At 39.4% G+C, this 23,265-nt stretch overlaps 1 protein-coding gene across 1 annotated transcript in view; it reads right to left on the bottom strand.

The window, feature by feature from the left end:
- The window catches only part of LOC111151971 (vestigial like family member 3), a 40,860-nt gene extending 18,310 nt beyond the window's left edge, over window positions 1-22,550 (bottom strand). Inside the window, exons 1-3 of the mRNA XM_022510227.1 lie at window positions 22,425-22,550; window positions 8,591-8,876; window positions 258-785 (exon numbers count right to left, since the gene is read on the bottom strand). Of these exons, the coding sequence (XP_022365935.1) occupies window positions 258-785; window positions 8,591-8,876; window positions 22,425-22,550 (940 nt within the window). The remainder of the gene's footprint in view (window positions 1-257; window positions 786-8,590; window positions 8,877-22,424) is intronic.
- Window positions 22,551-23,265: the final 715 nt, after the last annotated feature.

The raw sequence follows: 23,265 nt of genomic DNA, 5'->3' as shown, positions 1-23,265 counted from the left end.
GATTCTACTTCAAAGACACAGGCTACTAGTTTAAGAAATGGGAAAAATGTTCTGCCACCTCCCTCAAGCTAGTCACCCTGCTTGAGGAATGCAGGAATTACTGCAAAGTGGTTAGTTCTATAAATGTATTGTCAACGCTCCGTTTTACATAGAAGAGAACAAATATTTCAAAATATTTAAAAACATCCTCCCCGTTTCTATATTTAGGTCTTTACTTTGGCTTCTTTTTATGGAAAGGAGGACATTCCCCAGCTCACCTGTTTCAAACCCCACACTTGGCACTAAGTCCACGGTTCCATGAAAAGCTCCGGCCCACGCTGAGGTAGCAGTGGTGACTGTAGTCGGATCTGTCTTTGTGATGTCACACTGGGGAGCAGGAATCCTGGCCGCACGCACTGAGGGCATCAGCAGGGGCCCGTAGGACGGATCCAGGGCAGAGCCAGCAGAAGGGTGGTGGTGGTGGTGGGGATGGCGGTGGTGCATGTGGGCACTGGGGTGGTGGTGTCGCATGTATACGTCATGCATGTGGCTGTAGGACGGGCTCACCTGAGATGCCAAAGGATAGTGCCAGGGCTCGGACACGGGAGGGGGCGGGGCCGGGCCAGTCTGATGCAGCCCGTGTCCTGGCCAGGGGCTGGGGTCAGCTGCGGTAAAGGTGCCAGGGGGTGCAGTGACCTGGAAGTCAGGATGAACACCCCCCAAGCAGGGCGCAGATGGGGGCTGGTAAGAGCTGGTCCAAAAGGAAGTCGGGAAACTACTCCGCTGGCTTGAGAGAGCTGAGCTGTCTGAGAAGACAGAAAAATTATTTACATAAGATTCAGTTCCAGGCTAGACTTGCCTCTACTTGTCCCATATTTTACAAGCCGGCTCATTAGTATTCACTCTTTTCTCCCCACACAGAGGTAAACCGGTATTAGGCAGGTCTCTGAGATCCCATACCAAGTCAATGCACACGGTGCAAGGTGCTGAGTGAGTGCCCCCCACCCACCCCTTGTTCACTTAGCTTATGCAGTCACAGTCTGGGCTGTGGTTTGCCAAGTCTGAGATTGAAAAGCTTCATTTCCTGCTGGGTGGCTTGCTGCGATTGGGTCTGGGCAGAGGTCACAGGTACAAACATCACAGGTAAAGAAACTTATGCCCTCGTATGTGAGTCAAGTAGGTTGAAAATGCTGATATTTATCAAACTTCTTATAAATGCAAATGCAATTTTCATTCAAACCACATTTTAATGCTGAAAGTGATAAACAGAAATATGATCACACTGAATTACGCTCACCAACACTCATTTCCCATCAAGAAGAGTGTAGCCCAAGCTTATTTTTTCTGGGAGAAGTCTGGGAGTCTCGGATAGAGAATAATAGTTGTTGATATTTAGTAACAGTGACCAAATACCCGATCCTAGTCCTGGGGCTTTTCATGGATGATGCTATTGGATCGTCACGCCAATAAGGTAGTTATTGTTATTACCCCCAGTCTAGAGAGATGGAAACTGCGGCAGGGAAGAAGACCAAGAAGACCAAGACTGCACAGCTGGCAAGTAAGAGACGGGGCTCTGAAGGCAGGTGGCCTGCCTCAGTGGCCGGCACACTTCATAATTGTGCCATAAGAGGGCACAATTGCAACTGTGACATGAACATCTAGCATTCAGTGATGACCATGAGTGGGGAAGATTCAAGTAGGGTGAACAAGTAGGAGAAGGGGTTAGGCAGAGGGGTAATACAAAACAAAACAAAACAAAACCACTTAGAGATAAATAAAGAGGGAAACCACCCCCACAACTATTCAGTTAAATTTCTCCACTCAATCATCGTATTTGTAGATGACCTACTATGTGCCAAGCATAGGGAGGTCAGGGATGGCCAAAAAGATCACAATCTAGCAGGGGACAGATAAGTAAACATGTCATTGTGACCTGGTAGGGGGTCCCATAACGGGGAGAACAGAGAGTGGGAACAGAGGCAGCCTAAGAAAAAATAAATTACAAGGGTGGGTAGGACTAGCCTTGTGAAGAGGTTGGGAAGAGTAATTTAGGCAAATAAAAAAGTATATGTAAAAGGCCAAACATCACACACACACACACACACATACACACACACACACCACAGGCACATACAAAGTAGCATATGAGGAAAAAAAAGAATTGTGTGGGCAGAAGGTGGCAAAAAATTAGACTAAAAAGCCAGACTGGGTCCAAGAAAGACTGAGATGGGCTTTGCCAGCCATGTAATGAATGTGGGCACTGTCCTAAGGAAGTGCCAGTGAGCTTTGAAGGGTTTTAACAGAGGGAGTAATACAGTCAGATCTATGACTGGAAAGATCCACAACTCCAGCTATGGCCAGCTGTCTACGGTGGGGTTATAAAAGAGCAAGCTCAGGACTGGGAGTCTAGAGAGCTCAGCCAGAGAGCTAGCACCTACCAATTACCTTATCTGATTTCATGATCTCAAATGGATCTGTTGATCTCTCCATGGCTCAGTTTCTTTCATATGAGGTATCTCAATTAAAATTCCAAATATTTTCTGGCTTTATGTTTCTATCATTCTGTGAAGTGGCCTGTGATGTCTATCTATAGATGAAGATAAGGTTGCTTAGCCCATGAGTCATGCGTGGATAATAAGATGCTATTTTCATACAAACTTCCACAGAAGAGAACCTAGCTAGATCTTTTCATTGAGTGGAGAAAATCCCAAGAAGTACTCTGAAACAGAAGTATTCAGAAGTCTGACATAGCCATGTTCTCACTTCATAAATTTTCAGGTCATAGTTTTCTGACCGCAGAGGAAAGCTTCCATAACCTGAACCAGCCACTGTATGTATAATTTGATTAACTAATTAGGATATCACCACGGTGTTCATATGTTTCCTTTCTCCAGCTTCCCAAGTGGCTGTTGCACTAGCCCTGCAGACCCTCCCCCTCTCTCCCTGTCAGCCCTACACCAAGGCTACCATCATTCACTCCATTCATTCTTCGGACAGACAGCCATTTGGTGTCTCACATTCAAGTCTCCCCCTCCCCCCCCCCCCCCCCCTTCCCCCCCCCCCCCCACAGAATCTCCAAGGTTCTCAAATCCCTTGGGGAAATTAAACAAAATAATGATAATTATATTCTCCAAGAGGCAAAGGATAGAAGTGCACATTGTTCTTCAAGTCTTCCAACAGTCCAGGCAAACTGTTAATCGAATGACTTCGCTTTGTCACCATCACATCTACCAGAAAGTAACACTTAAGGTCAAACTTACTGGCATTGGGCCAGTCTGTTTTATTTCAGAATTGTCTCCCTTTGACCTATGAAAAGTGGCTGCTAATGACCTGCAAGGAAAGTTGTGTAAGCCTTGAGAAGAAAATTCAAATTTGCCTTAAATGGTAGCCATTTGTAGACTATTCTGTAACACCCACAATGAGAGCTATCAATGTTAAAATTAAAGCCCATGCAAAAGTTGATAGAGGCTCCTTAGATTATATAGTGCAGCTTTGCCAACCTGAATCTGTGCCACTTTGTTGTCACAGATTCGATCCTTGGGTAGCAAACCCTTCATTCTGCTCTTAACTTTCATCTCCTGATGGGGCCAGAATCCCATTATGAAAATGGTTAAGGCCAACCCACAGGTGCGAGCCAGAGACACCGAGTTCCCCTTATTAAAATACCCCATTAAAATGTCAAAACTACAGAGTCTATGTCATTTTCCTGGATACTTTCCTTTTACTTCCTTTCATTTATATATACTTAGACCCAATTTTATTTTATAGATGCTTAGGCATTTGGATATGCATGCACCAATGTGAATAATGAACAAATTCCTTACCCAAAATATTATCCTATTTATGAATAATTGTATTAGTGAACACACTGTCAATGGAAGTGGAAATCTGTTTTTAAAAACGTGCTCGGTAAAGGCTGAACAAAGCTTTAAAATGCCCCAGGGAAAAATAAAATTAGAAGGAACTTAATATTTTCCCAGTCTGTACATCTCCTGAGATTAATATAAAGTCTACAGAGATCTTCTCAGCCCTTTTCAAAGACAGTGTTGCATTTTTCAAGTAAATGAAACAATATTGAAGAGAAAATATGTTTATGGAAGTCTACACTTCGAAACCACTATTTGGTATCTTGGATGTTAAAAAAAATCTTAATACAAAGAAACAGATGATATACTTTGGTTCATGCCTGGGAATCAGTGTACTTATTTCATATGTATGTAAATTTTTTTCATTACATGACTCTTTGCTTAAGAGTACTTAATCACAGCCACATTTGTTTGATGAAAAAGCATATGAAAATTTTGTGCACAAGCTATTTCCATGGAATATTACTTTTCAGGTTAGTGGAGGCAATTCAGAACTGTCAGATGTTAACACCCGGTGGTGACTTTGGACTCAGTGGTACTCGATATTTGGATGATGTCAGCCAACACCGACATTATGAAACATACAAAAAGTCTAAATACACTTTGGTTCAATTTGCATTTGGGAATTAAAAAATATTACATACACACACACACACACACACACACACATCCTTGTTTCTAAAAAACAAAAATGACAAAATTGTTATGCTGCCTAATACAACCCACCCAAGGCATACCCAGTAACCTCACTGTGTGAATTATACAGAAATATACTTTAAAGACACAGAAGAGTTTAATATGGAACATCAAGTTATTCTATCAATTTCATAATAGATGGGATAATTTTTATATTAGCTCTAAATATTTCTGAAAAAAAAAAAAACAACTCTAAGGGTAAACAATGTAAACCAGAGCAGTTTTAACATTTAATTTCATAAATTAAACATTTTACTACTTAATTTTGAAAAAAAAAATGAAAGCTATGTTAAAAGGAAAATGGTACAATAGAATGCTGTAAAACCTCTACCTTAAGTCACCTTTAAAATCCCAAGGAAACATATTCTCAGAATAATGATATAAAACATTAACATTAAAAGATAACATTTACCTTTTTATTAACTTAAGTGAAAGAAATGTGACTCAACTGTAATCCAAAGGGTCCTAACTGTAATTTATTTCCCACCCTCTTATTCTGGTTCCCATGAGAACAAATCGTTGGGTCAGAGGGGAAAGGCTACGTTTTCCAATGTTTTCTGTCACTCAGGGATTAGGCATTACCATTATGTTCAAAGTTTGTCCTCCAGTTACTTTGTTCTAGAGTTGCTCACAATGGACACTGTGACTAAAATGGCAGTTTCAAGGAGGCAGGATGATGACGTTAAGTCGGGCCTCGTTTTCCTTCCATGTGTTCGTCCTAAACTTGCAGGCAGCAATGACCTCCAGGGCTTCCTGGAGATGCCGCTCGTCCATCTTTCCCAGTCTCACGCAGCTCAGAGATGCGCCCTCCTTCCCTTTCTCCTCTTTTACTGTTTTCAGGTTAGTGCTCATTGTGAGAGGTCTTCGCAATGAGAATGAGTTGCTCTAAGCAGACACTATATAAATAAACCAAGTAATAACTATTTATTTTGTAACAGCAACAAAATACCAAGTTCACCACTCAGCAAGGTTTTTCCCTGAGTGATACTTTTGTTAACTCAACTGCTTCACTTTCCTACACACACACACACACACACAAAAACACACTTTTTGTAATAACCCTTGGGCACTGAGATCAATACATAGACATATTTGGAGCCCATATTTCTATTTAGATGGGGATAAAAGGGCAATCAGATTCGTTATGTTTTCTCAATTGAGAAGACCTATTCAATCCCTGTAAGAATATATACTGGGGTAAGAGGTAATTGATGTGACATTGTGCCAAGTAAAGTACAAATACTTCCTATCAATTATTTGCCTAAAAGCTACAAACACCTAAAAGAGGACTTTCTTAACTCTGTCAAGACACACATTTAAAGTATGATCATTATTCCATTATTGCTGACACTCTATCTTTGTCTAAAGATTTACTGTGGCAATACATTCTGCAATCAGACATAACTCAGTTTTAAATTCCTTTGTAGCACTATAGCACTTGTGCAGCATAGTAAAAACTTCATGCCATAAATTAGACCCTTTAATTTAATACAGCTGGTTAGCAGCCCCTGCATAAAGCATCACCACCATGGCTATCAACATTGTCAATAGCATTGAGTAGCTACTTTGTGCAAGACACTGTTTTTTGCTAGAAAGAGAAACCTCCAGAAAACAGTGTTTCTGGATCAAAAAACCCAAGGTTGATGTTCTATGTCCCAAATGAGTGGAAACTTACTTAAGGAAGAGAGAAAAGGCGTCTCTCTCATCATTTAGCACCTTGCATAAAGCCACAAATCATTCATACACATTATCAAAGAATCTTTACAATAACCCTGAGAAACATATATCAATAAACACATACTATAGCTGAAGTTGAGCTCGGAGAGATTTAAGTATTCAATCCAAAATCATGTTGTAGTCAGACATAGTAAGAGGCCTATATTGCAACCCCAAAATGAACTGAATCCAAAGACTGCATTATCCAAACCTGTGTTACTTCGGCAATTAATACAAAATTACCAGTAACTCTCTTCAGCAGACATGGGAATCTCAATTTATCAGACCTCTCTTGAGGATATTATTTTCTAAATCTTTAATTACATTTTGGTAAATCTCTTTTCAATCACATCTAAGTAATGTGTATTTATCAAAATCCGACTATTTCGCAACTAGAAACAGTTATGGCAAAGTTCTATCAATAATGGAGAGTAAATAATACTTTATAATAATGCGCTTGAAATCATAGAACTCTACGGAGAAGAGATGTTAACAGTCACTTAATTCAACCCCCTTATTTTATAAATAACGAAACTCTAAGCAATGATTTCACAGTTAACGCTCATCAATTCTATGTTGAGAACTTTTTTGTTTTCTCATCTGGGATAAATGGTATGAATTTGATTCATCTAATTCAGTCACAATCATCCAATTCATATGCATCCTTGATTTTCCAGGCAGAAATGCATTATCTTGAGAATTAGGGAAAATGACGTGAGAAAACTAGATACGATATATGTAGTCTTAGTCTCCGAGGGAGGGATGAAAATTGAAGAGGCTGCCATGTTTGCCTGCACTACCCAGATACACTAAACTGACAAAGTCATAAAAATCCTAGTCTCTAGCTAGCGCCCTGCTTTTCATTCCACTCACGGTAGCACTCTTGCTTCTCACTGAACACTCTTTTTTTTTTTTTAATTTTATTTATTTATTTGACTCACTGAACACTCTTGTAAGTCCAGTCCTTCCACGGGACCTTGGTACTCGGTGTCTCCACTGCCTCAAATAACTTCCCTCTAGATGTTCATATGATGAGGGACATTCTTATTTCCTTCAGGTCTGTGCCCACATGTAACAGACTCAGAGAGAGTATCTATCATCACCCTAAGTAAAACAACACCTAGGCATTTCATTATTTACTTACTACCTGTCTCTTCCACCAAAAAGTTTCATGAATGTAGAGGCTTTGACTCTTAAGTTTGAGGATATATTCCCGCTATCTAGAACACAGTAGGACCTTAATATTTGCTGCTTATGTCAATGAATGGAACAGGAGGTAAACTTGAAGGCCAAATTTCTAATAATCCCAAGAAAATTATAACAACAGTTACAGAAACATTACTATTATACGTTCTTTCTACTCGAACATTGGACATCAGTCCAAAGGTCTCTATGCAGTGGCACAGATAATGGGAAAAACACTGGACTGTAGAGCTTTTGCATATGCACAACACCTCACTTGAAACTAACCTGGTTATAGTGCTATAGAAAATCACTCACTTCTAACTACAATTTGGGGCTCTTGTTTCTATATTACAAATTAAATGATTAGTAGATTGCATATGCCACTATGCCAAAAAAAAAAAAAAAAAGAAAGAAAAAGTAGGCATTGTATTTAATTCTCTGCTAGGATAGATTATCCTAATATGATTCATTATTGACATATCAGACTAATTTATTAAAGCCAGCTAATTTACTGCAGCTTTCCTACTTTTCACCTTAAACACATATTAAAAGTATTGACCACATGCTATCAAATAGGCCACTGCTTTACTTTTACCAAGGTAAAAACAATAGTCTAAACCACAGAGACACAGTCAATAATGTCTGGATTGTAAACTCCAAGAGTTCATCCCACAACAAAGCAAGACAGAAAAAACTATCAAGAGAACACAGAAGGCTTTCAAAGTTTGGACTCCTGGGTCAGACTCAGATTTCTGCTATGTCACCACGTAGCACCTAGTGGAATGAGCAAGAGCTAATTTTTAAAAGCTGATCCAGGCACGCCTATCATTTGGAGATCCAAACCGGGCCATTGGGGCTTTAAGGAATGGCGCTTCACAGCTCAGTCCTGCCACTATAAACTCAGGCCGGTTGCATCACTACTTTCCATGAGGAATTTAAGGGGTGTGACTGCATCCTTTCCAACCCTGCATTCCACATGTGACAAAACTGATCCAGCTGTTTGTCTGAAAGAAATTCCTTGCTGTCCTTAAAAATTAAAAAGCAAGTGGATATCCGTCCTCCAGGGGCAAATCTCCAGCTGGAACCTGGTACAGGCAGTTGCGAAACAGAGACAGAGCCCTGGAGAGCATCTGCTTTTGAATTCTTACCTCGCCATAGGGGGGTTAGCCCCATCTTGCTTTTTGAAATGGCAGATTCTGGATGGAGGGTGCTGGCTTGGCCCAAAGCTCTTGAGAAGTGTTCATCCACTACTGACCCAATGTCTCCCTGGAAATAAGTGAAAAGGACACAGCGAGAGTTAAGGTACTCCATCTCGGCAGGCTGGTCTTTCTCCTCCTCCTCCTCCTCCTCCTCCTCATCCTCCTCCTCCTCTTGTTTGCTGGGAAGGGTGACTTCCAGAGAGTCCTGCATCTTGCTGTATACCGCTAACTTCTTCTGGGATGGAATAAACAAAACACGGTATCAAAGACAGTTTGTAAAAAAGCATTAACTACTTAACTTTTCACTTAAAAAAAATCTAAATATTAACATATGTTTGCAAACTGATTCTTCTTAGTCTGCTTTACTCCATCTTTTCCCTCCCCAAACCAATCTTCTCCTTCCCCCCCCAAAAAAAATAAGTCTGGTATTTCAAATTTTGCAAAAAAAAAAAAAAAAAAAGTAAATTATCATTATCAGACAATATATTTTCAGAGTGTAAAAGACAAGTTTGTTTGGTTTCTCTTTTTCACAATCTAAAATACCAAAGTAGAACGGCTTTAAAGAAGGTTTTTTTTCCAGTTTTTCATCAATTTTCTATTTTAAAATTTGAATATACATACATCAACATTATAGTTTGGGACAGAGAGGAATAGGGGACAGGCGGGGGTGCCTGGGGGGGGAGGGGTGGGGAAGAAAAGAGCTTTCCATAAATGAAATAAACCAAAATAAAAACAGGAATGTAGCGTCTTATAAAAGGATTTGGCAGATGTGCCAAACTCATTTCTCAAAAATCAAACTAAAATGACAAAGCTACGTCTATGTGAAGATCCATTTTGCATGGAACATATTTTGCAGATGTTCCACTTGCCACCATTATCATGGAGGGGAAAAAAGATAATATTATGGCTTACTGAAAATAATACAAGGTGTTACCAATGTCTAGGGTGGCTTTCAAATAAAAATGACAAAATTTTGATGATTTTAAAATATTCTTAAAACCTATGATCACAGCTGTAATAATAATCAGTGTATATTACACCAAGCACTCTTATAAAACTTTGAACTTATTACCTCAGTTAATTTGTATAATTCTACATCATGGTTATTATTACCATCTATATTTTAAAGGTGAAGAAACAAAAGCACAGAGAAGTGAAGTCACTTGCCAAAGGTCACAGAGGATGAGAGTGGTGGAGCCAGAATGCATAATAAAAATATGCAGGTATACTTATATGTGTTTATAAGGACAGGGGATGGGGATCTAGCGCAGGGGAAAAAAAAGTCACCAAAATTGTATGTTATCATTTTCTGGCTGGTAAGGTCTCTAGTTGTTATTCCTGCTTTTCAGTATTTCCAAATGTTTTTCATTGAGTACATATGATTTTTATAAGCAACAACTTCAATGTGAGTTATATACATAAGATAATGCTCAAGATTATAAAATTTACTATCCTAATGATGAAATGAGTTCTCTATCATTTGTATACCTGCAAAACCTGTTTTTTTTGTTATACTATTTTTATTCCAGAAAAAAAAATGCATGCTGGAAAATGAATGTGAGTCGAAAAAATAAATCATTCTAGAATACTCCGTAACCACATAGTTCTGCAAATGTTATCAAAACATGTAACCCAGATTCGTGTTTCTAATGGAATTACTAGCTTCAAAAATCTATAGCCCCAAATTATAAATGCATCATTCAATAAATTGAGCCCTTTCCCCCAAGCAATGAATATGTTGTTCTTGAGGGAGGTGGGCCCTGAAATGTTCAGGCATATTATGAGCTGTTGGTTATTATGTAGGAGCTGTTATTTATAAATACATGCATTACTTTATATTTAAAATCTGTGTCAATGTGGTTATCGTTTGTTGATGAATAGATAATTCATTCCTGTGAGGGAACACGCCTTGCTGATGAATAGCTGGTTGTAACGACGGTGCGGTTATATTTCCTACAATCTGTGTCGCACAGGTTTGAACATGTTTATGTTTAACTTCAAGAGCAAAAACACCACGTAACAAAGATTATGTATAAAATAAGGGGGTTGAACCAAATGGCCTCTAAAATTACTTCTGACTTTAAATTCCATTAAAAAATAAACAAATATTACAATTTATTAGTCAAATCACACAATTTCTCTGTGTGCCTGTGTATTTATCTGAAGTTATGCCATTAAGCATATACGCACACTCTCTGCCAAGTACTCTGGTATATGAAAAAGAAGCACTGTTTTTACATAGGAAAGGAGCTTAAACTGATCTAGAGGGAGTGACTTCACTGTCCACTGGTGTTCATTACTATCCCTGAAACTGATCTTTTTTTCCTATTAATGTCTAGTTCAGCATCGGTTTGTGAGAGTCAGGTTTTGAATCTAATTGTTTCATTTGTTCAATTTTAACATTTATTCTTTAAAGGAAAGAGCCTGGGCTGTGCTAATTATGCAAAGAAAGGCAATGTTTTATTTTATCCCAATTAGCAAATAATTCTTAGATGAAATAAAATTAATTAAAGTTTTATAAATATGGAAAAGATTTACAACTACAAATCCTGATATAAAGATAGCATAGTATTATGACCAGTAATAGCAGTAATAAAATATCTTAATTTATTAATTAATGGCAGTTGAATTTAATCTATAGATTTTCAATTTATTTAAGATTACAAAATTTTCTAAATGTTGTAAAATTTCATGTTACACTTTTTTGACCAAGTGTTGAATGGTTGTATACAAATAAATTAATCTAAAATTTACTTATGAAAAATTCAATATGAAATGGGGAAAAAGTGAACAAAAAGTGAACTGCCATTGTATCAAAATATCTTTTACGAGTCTATTTTCTAAAAGTTATTCTTCTGTTTATGGTTGCATTTATTCCCTATATCCTTTACATTTCATATATATGTAATATATGTCTGGATATATACATACGCATTTACATAAATATATAATGATACCTTATTTCTTTTGATAGGCAAACACTGGTGATTTTATTAAAATATATGTATTGACTCTACTTAAATACAATTTTTTGAATGGATATAAGATATGTTTTTTTTTTCCTCTCCCAGCTCTTTAAGACAGGTCTTCTATTAAGTGAATACATTTGCTTGGAGAATATCAAATAAAATACAGCCTATGATACACCTACCAATAGGCCGGACATAAGGCATTATCTATCATTCTCTAGTACTTTTTTCTGATAAAGGTGAGTCGATTTTCACAAATTATAGTGAACCAACTTAACTACTTACATTTAACACATACACACACACGCACTCACGCATAAGCACACACGCACACGTGAACACACGATTAGCTTCACCATCGATACCGCTCGTTAAAATGAGAATTCTAAAATACCCAAATGGCCTGAAACCTTCCTAGAATGCAATGAATCTGCATTTATTTAATGTTTTTATTGAAGAACAATATAAACCGAAAAGGCTACATATCATAAATGTTTAGTTCATAAACGTCGTAAACTGAGTGCATCAATGAAACGAGCAACAGATCAAGAACTAGAACATCATCAGTACCCCCCAGAAGGCACTGCTTCCTTCAAGACACTACCTCCTGAACCGCCACCACTATCCAGACTTCTATCAATGTGATTTGCCAAAACTGTCTTTTGTACTTTATGTAAATGGACTCCTACAGTATGTACCCTTTGTGTCTGGCTTCTTTCACTCTATATTATGTTCATGAGATTCCTGCATATTGTCACATGTAGTCATAGAATGCTCATACTCATTGCTGTGTAGTAATCCATTTATCTGTTCTACCACTTACAGCCATTTGGCTAGTTTCCAGATTTGGGCTATTACAAATAGTACCCCTATGAACATCTGAGTATGTCTTTTAATGAACATACGTCTGCATTTCTTTGGGGTATATACTGAAGGGAAGATTGCTGGGTCAAAGGGAATGTACGGATGTGGTTCAGCCCTAACAGATATTGCTGGTTTTCTCAAGTAATTTTCACCAACCTACACACGGACAGCCCGTTTATGAGAGTTCCTGTTGTTCCATATCCCTCTCTACCCTTGGTACTGTATTTCTTTTTTCAGTTTTGCTCTCCTGATAGATATCCCAATTTTTTTAAAATTTTTTTTCTTTGAGGTGTAATTCACATAAAATTGACCTTTTGAAAGTCAATGATTCTGTGGCATTTAGCACATTGAGAATGCTGTAAACCACCAACTCTCTCTACTCCAAAACATTTCATCAACCCAAAGGGGAATTCTGTACCTGTGTAATATTAACTCCCTATTTTATGACTCCTCCCCACCAGTCCATGATAACCACCGATCCGCATTCTGTCTCTAGGGATTAATCTATCTTGGCTATTTCATATAAACTGAATCATACATATATGACTTTTTTGCTTCTAGGTTCTTTCTCTTAGCATAATGTCTCCAAGGTGCATTCACACTGAACCAATACTTCATTCTTTTTATAGTTGAGTAGTATTCCATTACATGCATATAGCATAATTTGTTTATCCATGTATTCACGGATGGATATTCGAGTCATATCTATCTACTGCCTACTGCCGATAGTGATCTTATGAGTATACACGTATTTGGTTGCACACCTCTTTTCAATTCTCTTGGGTAAGTATGTATGATAGTTGGGTCATATGGTAACACTACACTTAACTTATTAGGGACCTGCCAAACTGTTTCCACAGCAGCTGAACCACTTTAGACTGCCACCAGCAATGTACTTGGGGTCCAATCTGTCCACATCCCTTGGTAGAAAAATAACACTTGTTATTTTCTGGATTTTGAAAAAATTATTATTACAGCTATAGTCACCCTAGTGGGTATGAAGTGGTACTTCACCGTGGTTTTGATTTGCAATTCCCTAATGACTAATGATGTTGAACAATTTGCATACATTTAAAAAATATTAAGTGTGAGCACAAAGAAAACAGGAACAGAATTTAAACAGTAACTGACTCATATGCTGACAATCATACTGTCTTAACATTCTCCTCCATAGACCCTTAAGCCTTAGCTACTTTCTGTTATCTGTGCTTTGGTGACAGTAAATCAATTCTTTGCCTATTTTGAACTAAGTAATTTATCCATGTGCACTTTTGCCATATTCTGTATTCACTTGGTATTTGCTTCTTAGCATGAAACTTGCCTGGTGTTACATTCTTTCTTGAGAATAATATATAACATTCAAAATGTTGAGGATAAATCTCAAATCATCAGAATCTAGATTTCCTGAATTGAGGTCAAATGGCAATCTAGTTAATGTTGTTTTTTTTTCCTGAAGATGCACAATACTTCCTAAAAATATCCAAGTCTCAGAAATGTTCATGCTTTTCTTACAAGACTCTGAAGAATTGTTAACCAAAACAAAGACGTCATCAAAAGGGACTTCAACACCTACAAATTGGTTTATTTAGTGCACATGAACTAGCTCATCCCCATTTCAGAGTAATGACAATTTTCCCCCAGGCAAAATGACCCTGCCTTAGGTGAAACAATGACTGAGTTAGCAGCCACAAAGTGAAAATTAACCCACGAGAAAAGGTTAAAGCAGTGTAGGAAGGAGTGAGCCTGGGCAATGCAGACCATACCCAGCCACCTCACAGCCTGCCACAAGGCACGACAAGAACCAACTCTCACAGGAATGTGCAGGGGAAAGGATTTTGTCTGACAAGAGAGACTTCCATGTCAGGAGCCAAATACCACTAACTCCCCAAGGCTTAAGCTTACAAAATGCCAAATGATTACTGTGCATATGTGGAAACTTCTTTTCCTAAAAAAACAAAAGTATTTTAATGAATCATTGGATATTTGGAAACAGCTTTGTCTTTTTTTTTTTCATTCTTTTTTCTTTTTCTTTCTTTTCCCAATTTCTACTGGCTCTCTTCTCTAAATGCAATGATTCTTTTATGTTCAAAAAACATGGTCGATGCCTCTAAGAAAGGACCACTAGGCTGAAATAAATGTTTCAAATTCTCTACGCTTCAAATTGTAAAGTCCATAAAAGCAACTGACTGCTCCTTGATTATATTTTTCTGAATTTACTCGGTAACAGAGTTTTAAAAATATATCAGAGAGACTTGAAATTTTGATCCTTAGCCTGTTTGGAAAAGGAGGAGGAATCAGGTTCAGGGAGGGTGGGTCGGGATGAAGAGCTATGCCACAGACCTTTCACATATCATATTTTGCTTCCCTCTCTCAAACACAAGCACACAAATATTTTGCCCAAATAATTGTTTCCAATTTACAAATGCAAAAACTGATTTGCTTGGCTGGGATCATCGAACTAATAAATGGCAGAGACAGGATTAGAACCTATTTCTGTCTGACTACAAAACATGAGCCAAGAAAATAGACTAAAGGAAAAGAGTGTCTATATATTTAGGTTAGTCGAATAAATAAACAGAAGCCCACAATCAGCAGGGCATCAGATGTATCCCATAACTACGGAGAGTCGAAGTTACTTAAACATTAAAAAAAAATGGAGATGTAAACATATAACAGAGTTACAGCTATTAAATCATGCAGTGCTCTTCAAAATAGATATACATCCACATAAAACTGAAGTCTCTATCCAAAAAAGGTATTGTACCCTTGGCAACTCAGATACATAATGTTATTGCCCACCATTTTTCTGGAAATCCTATTTTGGAAATGTGAGCAGAGCCAATTTTGTGAGACACAGTCATAACTTGAGATTTTGTGTTTATTTGTTTATTTTGTTTTGTTTTCATTTTTCTTAAGAGTTGGGAGTAACAAACCAAAAATACTATTAACCTGACCAGCTATTTTTGAGCACACTTGAGTCTCAATGATTCTGGTCATTATCAAAAATCAAACTCATCCCTTCCAAGGATGAAAAGTTTCCAGTTTCGAGGATGTTCCAAAAAAATGTGCCACATACTTAGACAGAATTTCAAAATTTGCATTCCCAAAATATTTTAAGCTATGATCACATCACAAGGGTATGTGTTCTCTCTCAAACTGACTACTTTGAATGAAACAAGTTTCCAATATGTGATTTTCTGATATGCCTTTATAATCCTATTACTAGACATAGGGTATGACTTCATCTTTAAAAATTCATCTGTTATTCATTTAATCACCAATTAATTCCTCTTCTCTATCAGTAATTGTGCAAAGACATGGATTCATCACAAAGATGAAAGTCATAGCCTATTATTAAACTCAAGCTGCTCATAGTTAGTCAGAAGAGCATTGTAAGGGCAATGGTAAATAAAGAGAACCTTACAGTTTATCCATACGGCTAATTGTCCAATTTCTCCAAGTGGCTAATATTTTAAAATTTTTAAATAAGAAAAGTAAGAAGGTAACATTAGGTCAATTATTAATTGTTTCCTTGTTTGCAAAGAAGTCCAGATGGGAAGGAACCACAATAGAAAGAGAGCCGGAATAGAAAGGAGGATTTGACCAAAATGAGTCCGTGAGTCTGGGTCAGTCACCAAACTGTCTGGCCTTCAGCTTCCTCCTCTGAAAATGAGGAGTTTTGAGACTCGATTATCTCAGAGGTCTCGTCCAACTCTCTATCCTAATAAGCAACATGCTAGAGCTCTAGACAAATTCACACTTAATTTTGTTTCTTACGTTGGCTGCCTCTTCTGATTTTGCAGGACACCAGCCAAAAATACCGTACAGACCACTGAAGACTAATTCATTCCGAGACATGGGTCATCTAGCCCAATTCCCAAGAATTAGCTTTGGTATCTCCTTTATCTGTCTTCACAGTAAGAAGAAAGGATACATCCTACAACTGCCCCGCCCCTCGCTCCATCCGCCAAGGCCAAGTGTTTTGGCAAACTACCACATTAGAGTTCTAAGAGAAAAGGACACCTGTTTACTTTAGGTCATTCTTCCTTTCTTTTCTTTGTCTCCTCTCTACTAAAACACAAGACAAATGAAAAATAGTTTGGTTACCCCATTTCAGACCACACTTCTAAATTACTGGCATAAGTCTGGTATCCACTGAGATATCTATAAATGCGGCATATACGACTACTTGTTTTTAGCAGCATATGTTTGGGTCTATTGGTTCAGGGCAGTGTTGGGTCTTCCTAAATGAATATTTAAAGCAGAAAACCAGCTGCTTAAAGAGGTGCTTTTTGAAAGATTCAGGGCAGAGTTTTGCCCAAAATTATTTCCTTCACTGTGTCTGCCAGAACCTAAAATTCAAGTATCAGAAAGCTTTTGTTTCTTGAATGAAGAATGAAAATATTTTTCTGGAGATAATACCTTAAATTATTATCTATTACTGGATTAATTAGTTTGGGATTCTTTGTGGGGGGTTTTTGTGGGTTTTTTTGTTTGTTTGTTTGTTTGTTTGTTTTTAAACGCTAGCTGGAAGTAGGGCCTATGGGAATGGGATCCAACTTCAGCACCCAAGTTTTAGAATGATAGACAGAAAGTCTAATACACAAGTCTGCTTTAGGATCTGCCCTGAGTATCCTAAGCATAATATTTTTAGTCTCGTTGAACATTCCCTTTGCACAGAAGGATACAAGACAGAAATACATACACTATCCAAAGGGATCAGCTCAGCATCTTTGCTGCAACAGCCCCAAGAGTCACTGCGCACGATGGCAAGCTTTTTCCCTCTGAACACCCTCATTTCCTTCGCCGTGGCGCATGTCCCTGCCATCCCCAATTTCATGAGATGGGAGACTTTAGAAAGTACAAGGTGAATTAGGCCTTACTTGCATTTGTCCAAAATACCCCTTCCTTTCCAAAAAGTTGTCACCTTGTCCTGGCATTTGGTTTTCTGCTAAACATATCTTCACTATGCATGATTGTATGGATTCCAAGCCTTCCCTTTCTATCGTTATTGTAATCTCTCTTCTGGTTGACTGCCAGAGACAATAGTTAGTTTAGTCATTTTAAAGTTTAATTTTTTTTTTCCAGCTTTGAATTTTCTGGCTGCAAAGTTATTGGGAGCATAAAACTCTGTGTACTTTAAGCTTCTAAGTTTCTGCAGTCAAGTTAATTTGTGTAGTGTGGAATTATGGGGGTTGTTCTTTCTCAATGAAGTCCTGTATGAATTCTTATAAGTCCACTTAAGTCCTTGCTTACAGTTGCAAGAAAATTGGATCCTCCACCTTAAATAATTTGGCTGTATCCTGAGACTATTTAGGATATAATTGTATTCTTTCCTTTTAATGAATTTAAACTTACGTTGAAATAACAGTAACATATGAGGCACTTGAAGCTGACTGTTAATACCACTTCCTGAAGATTATTTTAAAATAAATAAATGTTCATTTGCTAAGTGGATATTCTGCCTCATCAACAAAGGATGCAGAATGGATAGCAAAAGTCATTAGCATAATATAAATGCTTTCAAAAGGACTTTGGAATGCCTAAACTAAAAAAGTACACTACCAAGGACTTGGAAAGAATTTCAAGCTCCAAGGCCAAAGAATCTACTGCATATTAATCTTCTTTATCAAAAAGTTGATTTGGAGCACTAAAGACAAAAATAAGCCTATTGTGCAATTGCAAAAAATAAAAAATAAAAAGGCTTGGAAGACTGTATGGCATGGTAGAAAGATGCTACATTGCGGAGCAAGGCATCTGGTGGTCTTAATTTTGTCACCAGTTAACTCTGAAATCTTTGGCTAGGTGGTTCAGCCATGTGAGCATCCATTTTTCCCGTTTGTAAAAGGAGGGGTGTAGTATGTTTCTTCAGGGTGTCTTCTTCTGACTACGTGTGTGTGTGTGTGTGTGTGTGTGTGTGTGTGTATGTGTGTGTGTTTTGTGACCTAACCAAGGTATCAAAGTCCAGAGAAATAGTTTGGGGAGCAGGGGAACTCCTTATAAACTTATAACTGGAGTTCTGCCTCCTAGGAGCATTTAATTCTTTTAAGTGAAAGCATGCCAGAGGATTCACACAGCTGTGGACAAAGTAAATATGCTCTAACTTATATGAAGTCCGGAGCACAACTGTTAAAAACCCCTATGCACAATTAGAAAACTGGCGATATTTTTTTCTGCGTTCACCACCTCATGAACAAACTACAGGATGCTGAAAGCTTTACGTAGCTTTCTAATGTTGACATTATGAGTAAATGGGGGGGGGGCAGATTTAGACAATAACAGGCTGTCTACATTTAAGATGAGAAGTCCCCCGGGTATGAAGAGAATCTATGATTTCATATCATTTCCCTCAATTTTTCCTGACACATATTTGGAAATTTGTTTCTCTTAGTTCCTACTGTCACTGTTAGAATGCAAGCACATTCCTTTCTGGACACGTTCTGCAGTGTCATCAGGCCTCCGGAGCAGGGGCTGAGAGACTGAGTCAAGAGTTCTCTTGAGGAGATGTTAAAGAGATGGTGGGCATGAGGACCACAAAGCTTAGCATCTCTTAGCAAACCCTATCTGGATAAAGCACACTGTAAGATTTACTCATAGTCATGCAACTTCTAGGAATCAACGTCAGGGACTATAAAACTTACTCTGCAGACATATTTACAAATTATTTTGATTCATGTAGTCTACTGTATGCCTAAGTAACGCATTACAGTGCCACCTGAGATATATGCAGTTCACTAGGTTTTTAAGCCACCAACCTATTATTACCTACAATGCATAATATACTTGATGAAAAAAAATCTGAACTTAAAATTTCAAGTGCACATCTGTGCTTTTAAGGGTAAAGCAGAGTACACACGCCTGGAGAATGATATTCTATTATTTCAAAAATAATTATCACCTATATGATCATACATGAAGAGGAAAAACACACCTGTGGATAAAATCCATCATAATAAACCATTATAGGGAGCCTGGGTGGCCCAGATGGTTAAGCGTCTGCTTTCAGCTCAGGTCATGATCTCCAGGTCCTGGGAGCTAGCCCTGCGTCAGGCTCTCTGCTCAGCAGGGAGTCTGCTTCTCCCACTGCCTCTCCCCACTGTTCCTACACACTCTCTCTCTCTGTCTCAAATGAATAAATAAAATATTTGAAAAAAATAAACCATTATGCTATACTAACTTACAAGGACTTCTGAGCTATATGGATTCGAGGGAAAAAAATAAGCTCAAAGATACACCACTACAACGGATTACAGAAGGAACATAAACCTGAAATGCTTTCTTTTCTAACATTTTATCAGTGACCATGAAACTTTCTTTATAACTCTATCACTTTTTCTGCTTTTCTTTTTTCTGCTCAGCAAATCAAGTTTTCAAATGCTGTAGGAGTGGTAGCCTTTATTTTTGTCTCCCAGGCAAGATGCTATTAGGGGTCACTTCCCATGGATGGAGAAAACAATCTTCAAGGATAATAATGATAAAACCTTATGGAATGCAAAAACAACCAAAATATGTATTCTCGGATGACTGCATTAGGGCCAAGTCAATATTAGTCCCACTTCACCCACGCACCGCATAATCTAAAAATGTTGTCAGCCTGATAAGAATTTCCTGATTTACTCTTTTTTCCAATAGAAAATATAGGTCATCAAAATAAACTCCTGACGGTAAAGGAACAGTAGTTACACTATCAAGTCCCTTTATTTCACTAGCCAGTTATAGTCCATTTCCTTACTTAACAACAACAGAAAAAGTAACCTCTAACAAACCATTTTTGTAAAAGTAACATGAAAATTTCCAAGCACACCTCTCAGCTAAGTTCTTAAAGTCAACTCAGCCAATTATGTATTTGAAGGATACCTACAGAACCCTAAAGTGTAGACTAATATGCGCAACTTATCAATGTGGACGATTCAGATGAAAAAGAAAATTCATTCTTCAGTTAGTTGATGGTCTCAGCAAAAGACTGATATTTGGGGATCGAGTTGTAGCACTGTTACAAAAGTTGGCGTACTGGAGTTTTCCTCACTGAAAACTTAATTTTATGAATAGTAATTTATAATTTTTCCGACATGAATTTTATTTTCTAGTTCAAGAGTATTATAATCCCTAACCTCCACCACAGATTCATATATTAATGGGATTATTTTCACAATTCTATAGAACAAAACCCTATTCATAACTTACATAGTTCAAGTTATCTTTTAAGGGGAAAAACACTTTTCTGTATGCTTAGTAATTTTGAGTCTGTTGCTTGTCTACATTCCAATTGACAACTGAGAGCCTCTACAGTCCTTGAGATGAAGGAAGGGAAGGGAGGAAATAGGATGGTTCATCTGGGACTGACTGTTTATAAAACACATAAAAATGATATCCAGCATCTCTTTGCTTCACTTGCCTAATTTGTACCTAAATGGTTTTCTCTATTACTTAACGTCTTTTATGTTTAAAATCAAAGAAAAGCAAACAGGATAACCAAAATGTTTAAATCTGTCACCTTCGACCATAAATTATAAAATGTTTTCCTATTCTCTTTCCTAAAAGTAATCTTGTTTTCAAATGCTAAGGCTGCTGAATATTAAAAAAAATAAAATAAAATAAAAGAAAATGGTAGCAATAAAATGGGGCTCCTTCCTCTTTTGCCCTACTTGGTCTGGTTAAGCTTATACTGTTTAGCAGATAACTCTGGGGCATGTACCCTGCTCCAGAATCAGCTGAGTTTTACAGTCCTTAAATTCTAAACTGAAGTTATGATTTCTTTCCAAAGAGTAGCCCTACAAATCTAGCAAAGAAACAAGTAAAGGGAATACAGAAATCAAAATTAATTATATAAGTTTTAATAAAGAGCCAAACCCTTAAGACCATAATAAAACATATGGTTCCTAAGAAATTTTTTTAAACCCAATCAATAAATTCTGTGAATGGTAATTTCCAAAGCACATCTGGTTTCCTGGTAAGTGTCTCCACCTCGGAGTGCATAAACTGTATTTTTAAAAATTTCACCAAATCAACCGTAATTCCCGAATTCCTAGAGTCTGAAGACCCTACTTCGGTACAAGCTAGTGCCACATACTCACATATGTGTTCTCTATAGCACTAACTGAGGCTTGAAACACATTCTGTAGGTGTCCAGAGAGGAATGTCCAGGGGTACCTAGTGCCAAATCCCCCACACCCTACTCTCTCTTTTAAAAGAACTATATCATCTCCCTGGTTCCAGAACCCTTTTTAATCCACAGCATTCTCCATCATTCTCAGCATGGTGAAGACCCAACATCCAGTGATCCAAGGTTACCTCTTGAGTGAGGACACACTTCTAGTAGGCTGAACTATAACATCTCTGCGCTTTGATGGAATTAAAAATGAATGAGGAAGTTTGGGATCAATTCCTGCCCTCTCAGTCACAGTCATAAGAAGACAGACTCTACAGAGAAGTTGTAGTAACATTTGACAGACATTACACTAGACCTCCGTTCCATGAAAGTTCCAGAAAGGTCATTCCATGAGCTCACTGTCCAGGTAGCCTCCCCTATGTCGGTGACACAATTTTATCCTCTTAAGAAAACCCTGAAAACACTTCACCTTTCCAAAGAAAAGAAAATATTTGATTTAAAGTAAGTTTACTCACATACTCCTAAGACAGATGCCCTTGGTGGTTTTCAGAGAACTGAGCCCAAAGAGCTAAGGTGGCTATGCGGAGCAGCTCTGAGCTCCGGTGACACCAGCTCAATGAAGGCAGGTAGTGCCTCACATCGAATCCCCCCCCCCGTCCACCAGGCTGCTTGTCCCTTCCCGAAGCCTTTCCTCCGTTCTGCTCAACGGCGCTCCCCCAGGTCCCAGAGCATCCTCCGCGCCACCCGTCCCGGCGGGACGTCGCCCGAGTCCCAGATAGATACTCTCGGTGCCCCTCGCCCCCGCCCCCGCCCCCGGCGGGCTGCCCGGTCGGTGACTCACCTGCTGGCCAGGTTGGGGCGCCGGGTGGTAGTAGGCTGTGGGGCAGGTTGCAGCTGCCACAGGGTTGGGCAGATACTGGGGCGCTCCATACGGCTGGGGGTGATACATCACCTCCGCACAACTCATGGCAGCCGGGGCAGCGGCGGCCCCCGAGCTGCCGCCGCCGCTCTGCGTCCTCGGGCGACCTGCGCCGCCGCCACCGCCACCGCCGCAGCTGCCTCCTCTGTCGCTGCTCCAGCTGCTACTGCGGCGAAGGCGGGTCCTCGGCGGCCGCGGGCTCCGCGCGAGGCGCTGGCTCGGGAGGGGTTGGCAATCAGTGGGGGCCCATGCGCGGGCACCTTCATCTTCAGCCCCTCCGAGTGTCCCCTTGCCTGCGCTTATATAGCGGCTCCGGGACGCAGGGGCCCGCCGCGCGGCGGGGGCATGACAGTGCCCGGCTCCTGCGAGGACAGCAGCGCCCACTGCAGCGCCAGCCGCCGCCTCAGCCCCGGCCGGGTTGGGCAGCCCTGGGGAGCCGGGGCTCTGGTTTGCATATACACAATGCACGCCCGGGGCTCGTCCTATCACCAGAGCTCGCGCCTGGGCGAGGACCGGGAGGCGGGGGAAGAGGGAGGGGGGCGCTGGGGAGGAGGGGGAGCACTTCGCCGCTCCAGACTCTGGAGCGGAGCTGTGCAAAAGTTCCTCCAACTCGGTCCGCGGCGGGCGGGTCGCCCAGCGGGGGACCCCGGGGAGGGCCGGCTGCGGATTGGAGCGAAGTTTGAAGCCCTCTCCGCCTCCCGGCGGTGGGATGATGGTGGGAGGGGAACGGTATGCGAGAGGCTCCGCGCCCTTGAGCTCAGGC

The sequence above is a fragment of the Enhydra lutris genome, unplaced genomic scaffold (assembly GCF_002288905.1).
Source record: "Enhydra lutris kenyoni isolate GAN:26980312 unplaced genomic scaffold, ASM228890v2 scaffoldscaffold2, whole genome shotgun sequence".
NCBI classification, from domain to species: Eukaryota; Metazoa; Chordata; class Mammalia; order Carnivora; family Mustelidae; genus Enhydra; species Enhydra lutris.
Note: the sequence above shows the minus strand (reverse complement) of the source record. Positions and strands in the feature narration are given on the sequence as shown.